Source organism: Cebus imitator, unplaced genomic scaffold (genome assembly GCF_001604975.1).
Source record: "Cebus imitator isolate Cc_AM_T3 unplaced genomic scaffold, Cebus_imitator-1.0 Scaffold9, whole genome shotgun sequence".
NCBI classification, from domain to species: domain Eukaryota; kingdom Metazoa; phylum Chordata; class Mammalia; order Primates; family Cebidae; genus Cebus; species Cebus imitator.
Window position 1 is genome coordinate 10,940,467 of NW_016107324.1, and position 4,920 is coordinate 10,945,386.

The 4,920-nt window shown below is 43.5% G+C and overlaps 1 protein-coding gene across 2 annotated transcripts; it reads right to left on the reverse strand.

Moving 5' to 3' along the window:
• Window positions 1-782: 782 nt before the first annotated feature.
• On the reverse strand, window positions 783-4,256 carry CUNH15orf48 (chromosome unknown C15orf48 homolog). 2 transcript variants are annotated; one of them, XM_017545422.2, is made up of 5 exons: window positions 4,150-4,256; window positions 3,974-4,036; window positions 3,721-3,806; window positions 2,687-2,747; window positions 783-1,393 (listed from the first exon to the last, which is right to left on the reverse strand). In XM_017545422.2, exons 2-5 carry the CDS (start codon window positions 4,007-4,009, stop codon window positions 1,325-1,327), a joined length of 252 nt encoding a protein of 83 aa, XP_017400911.1. In that variant the 5' UTR covers window positions 4,010-4,036; window positions 4,150-4,256; the 3' UTR covers window positions 783-1,324. The 2 variants fall into 2 exon arrangements, with proteins under 2 accessions (XP_017400911.1, XP_037600444.1); XM_037744516.1 differs by having other exon boundaries at window positions 3,974-4,211.
• Between the last annotated feature and the right edge of the window lie 664 nt (window positions 4,257-4,920).

Consider the following 4,920-nt stretch of genomic DNA (forward strand, 5'->3'; position numbering starts at 1 on the left):
AAAAAGTAGCTGGGCATGGTGGCATTCCCCTGGAATCCCAGCTACTCAGGAGGCTGAGGCAGGATAATCACTTGAACCCAGGAGGCGGAGGTTGCAGTGAGCTGAGATTGCACCTTTGTACTCCACCCTGGGTGACAGGGTGGATTCCATCTCAAGAAAACAAAAAACAAAAACAAAACACTATACCAAGTTAAAGGAGTCAAACCCAAAGGTCACATATTACATGATTCCATTTACATTAGATGTCCAGAATAGGTAAATCCAGAGATGGTTTATTAGCATTTCCCTGGGGCTAGGAGCAGAGGAGTTGGGACTAGGGAAATGACTGCTAATGGTACAGAGTTCTCTCTCGGGTGAGGAAAATGTTCTGGGATTAGATGGAGATTGTTGTACAACTTTGTGAATATGCTAAAAACCACTGAATTGCGCAGTTTAAATGGATGAATACTATGGCATGTGAATTGTATCTCCATTTTTAAAAACTCAAAAAATAAAAAGCAACTTTCATATCTCATTTTTAAGGACAGTCTGGGGAGTTGAGGGGCATGTTGGATATGAGTGTATCTTCAGCCTTCAGGCTACCATTGGCCAGAGGGAAGAGTGGCCCTAAACTCTGAAGTGTGCTGGCAAGGCTCCCCATCCTCCCCTCCCCAGTCCCCACAGGAGCATCACAGTGTGGCTTGGCATCTTTAGGACCGATCTCCGTATGCCTTGCATTCCAGTTCACCTCCAGGATCCCAGCACTTCCTCCAAGTCAATCTTCATCCAAGTCTCCAACCTCATCTCCTTTACCATCTTTTATTCATAGCTCACCAAATTTTGACTTTGTTACCTATACTGCAAACAGATCTCAATAACCTACTAGTGAATGAATGAACTTAGGGAAAAAAAAAAGCTTACACAGAAATCTGTACTGGATATTAATTAAAAGATGAAATATCATGGTTCAAATGCATTTTTCTCCCATCAAAATATTTTCTCCTCCATTTAAATATATATCTACTCTGTGAGAAATCTTGCACAAATGGCATTGCTGACCATCTAATTTACAAAGCTTTATAAATTTTAAGAAAATCATTCATATATCATAAACATAAAATTTCAATATGCAAGATTCAAACTTACAAGAAAATAAGCACTAACTTTGGACAATGCAGTTATTGCTGCACTCCTTTAATTCCTTATCCGGAGTCCAAAAAATGCAGACAAACCCTAAAAATGTAGCAGAAGCACTTCCGCACACTGGTGTCTAGAATCTAGTTTGTGCAGAAATGTTTCCACTAGATTTATAGAGTACTCCTCAAAACAAAGAGGTGCAGACGGTTCATTTGGTCGCCTTTCGGACCTTCTGCAACTCTTCAACAGGCTTCCATTCTTGGTTGATTGTTATAAGCTGAAGGGAAAAAGGGGGAACAAAAAAAGTCTTGTTAAAAATTTGCCTTTCAGCCAGGCACAGTGACTCACGCCTATAATCCCAGCACTTTGGGAGGCTGAGGTTGGCAGATCATGAGGTCACAAGTTCCAGCCTGGCTAACACGGTAAAACCCCATCTCTACTAAAAATACAAAAAAAATTAGCCAGGCATTGTGGTATGAGCTTGTAGTCCCAGCTACTGGAGAGGCTAAGGCAGAAGAATCGCTTGAACCTGGGAGGCGGAGGTTACAATAAGTTGAGATTGCACCACTGCACTCCAGTCTAGGCAACAGAGCGAGACTCTCTCAAAAAAAAAAAAAAAAAAGCCTTTCATATGCATGCCCTACTTTAGAATTCATCCACACTCCCCTTTGGAAAAAGACCACCACTGTGTTTGTAGTCAAAGAACTACCTCTTTCCATCTCTAAAACACGCACAAAATAGTAATGTGAGCTGGTTTCTATCAGTTCATCTTTTTTAAAAGCCCTTGGGTTCCTAAGGGTTATAGAATCAGAGAGAAAGATCAAACATATGTGCCCTACTTTCACTTAGCAGTATCCAGATTTTTTATTATTATTATTATTTTTTAAAGACGGGGTTTCACCATGTTGGTCTGGCTGGTCTGAAACTCCCGACCTCAGGTGATTCGCCCACCTTGGCCTCCAAAGTGCTTGGATTACAGGTGTGAGCCACCAAAGCCAGCCCAGATTTTTTTTTTTTTTTTTTTTTTTTTTAAACACAGTCTTGCTGTGTTGCCCAGACTGGCATGCAGTGGACAATCACAGCTCACTGCAGCCTCAGCCTCCACTTTCGCCTTTCAGGTTCAAGCAATTCTCATGCCTCAGCCTTTCTAGTAGCTGGGGTTCAGGTGCATGCCACTATGCCTGGCTAATTTTTGTATTTTTAGTCACGATGGGGTTTCACCGTGTTGGCCAACCTGGTCTTGAATTCCTGACTTCAAGTGATCCACCCACCTTGGCCTCCCAAATTGTTGACATTACAGGTGTGAACCGCACCTGACAGGTATCCAGATTTTCAAGTTTGCCAGGTATTACATGAGCCATAAGTTCAAAAACTGTATCTGCTCCTCATGAGTGGCTGGACAATGCTCCTGGCATACAGTAGGCTCTTAAAATTTCCTCATTTTTATCACTCAACAAAGGTACAATTTATCTAAGTTACAGAACAAGGGTAAGGTATTAAATCTATTTTGTTGACAAAGGTGCTAACGTTTGGGCAAAATTGAAATCATTTGTTTTTAATTTAACAATACCTTTTGAGGTACGGTAGGGTCCACAGTTTCCCAAGGTTCTGGATTTCCTTTTCGATCAATGCTAAAATTAATACAAAGCCAATTAAATAGTAAAACATGTGAATTTAAACCGACACTAGTACTCAGTCTATAAACGTGCTAGAGACAAAACAAATTTTATACTTAGGCATTCGTCTGCTAATGATCAGGAACCATCAGCAGTAACTAAAATTGATGGAAAATTCTCTAAGGGAGTTTCATGGTATGGCTCAAACATTAAGGATCAAATCCTCTACAGGGTAGGAGGTCTGTATTCTTTTGATTGGGCTACACTGCTGAAGAATCCCACAAACCGAATAATCATAGGAGTGGAATAATGTTCTTATCTCAGTCTGTGGGAGGGACAGAGAGGCTAAGATTGAACTCTGCAGGGGGTGAACTCGAGGGCTCTGAGCCCCTCTGCCAGAGGTTAGAGGACCGCCCTCTCCAGCCCTGCACCAGCCTCCATCAGTTTCAACTTTATCTTTTCCTCATATTCCAGGATACATGCTTTTGGTTTTTACTTTCTTCTATCCAAAGCTGAGATTAGGTTCATCGAAGACAACTGAATTTACCAATTCTACCACACTAGTAAAAATCTAATATGCTAAAATTTAAAATTTTAATTAAAATGAGTGTTTTATTATATATATCACCCGAAACCACTGAAGAACTTTGCATTTCAAAACTTAAAAAAATTTTTTAAATCAAGCTTTACTTCACTGCCAGAGTGGAGAGCCAATGGGTAAAATAATAAACAGAAGAAATAAACTAATTTTATTAATATCATGGTTTTTAAGATTTTTTGTTTTTCTTTTCTTAAAATTTTTTTTCTCATTTATATTTTCTGACCCATTGGTAGACCATATCATAAGAATTTTCTGATAAAATATGCTTTTTAACCCTGACTCCCAGTTCACAATTTGGCATTCTTATCAATGGGAAAAAATAAATTTCATAAACTAAAGGTCAACCAAACACTGCAAAAACGTTTTCATAACTTGAGACCTACTTACATCACATCGGTTTTCCGAAGAGAATACACAGCGAAAGATGAGGCTCCACTGGCCGCCACAGCCATGAACACCACCAAGGGAATGAGCTAACAGGTAACAGGTGGAGGAGACACATTCGGTCATTTCAGTATTAAACATTTGAAGCACAACGAAAGTGCTACATTTATTTTATACTTTCTTCAAATTCTGTGCCACCTTTTCATCTCTAAAGTTAAAACTTTAGTCAGGATTTTCAATTGTTTTAAAAACTTACTTCCTTATTTTTCTTCAGCAATTGGAAAAAGCCCATGACGACTTCAGCGTAGAATTACCAGATCTAGAAATGAAAAACCCAAAATACTGATCGCCCTGGTGGGCGCCAAACGGTCCACTGCGCTCCTCAAGCCAACCGAAGGCCGGCGCTTCTGCGTCTGCCGATGGGAGACTCACCTGGAGGCAGGGCGGAGCGCACGGACGATGGTAACGCCCGAAACCGAACGGACCGTCGGCCGCCCCACAGTATATATAGCGACCACAACCGCCCCGGGAGGGCCGGGCCAGCGCGCTCTGGTCACGCGCTTGGGGCGGGGAGCGCGCGGGACCTGACTCGCTTTCCCCGCTGGGCACGCGGCTTCTGGGCGCCCCCTGCAGGACGCCGTGCTGCTGACGTGAAGCGGCCGAATGCGAGCGCTGGCGCCCCCTGCCGCTCGCCGGGGTCCTTCTTACCCGCCGCCCCCAGTCGCACTTGGCCTCCCTGGCGCTTGTGAGGAGCTTCGAGGTTTGGGGAGTAGGAGGTAGAACCCCCTGAGAGCAAGGAGAGGGATGATGGCCAAGGTCTGTGGGAAAGTCAACTTTTCTAAAAGGGGAGCCGGGCCGGGCGCGGTGGCCTAGGACTGTAATCCCAGCACTTTGGGAGGCTTGAGGCAGAAGGATCGCTAGAGTCCAGCCTGGCCAACATGAGGAAACCTCGTTTCTACTTAAAAAATAAATAAATAGGGCCGGGCACGGTGGCTCAAGCCTGTAATCCCAGCACTTTGGGAGGCTGAGGCGGGTGGATCACGAGGTCAAGAGATCGAGACCATCCTGGTCAACATGGTGAAACCCCGTCTCTACTAAAAATACAAAAAACATTAGCTGGGCATGGTGGCGCGTGCCTGTAATCCCAGCCACTCAGCAGGTTGAGGCAGGAGAATTGCCTGAACCCAGGAGGCGGAGGTTGCG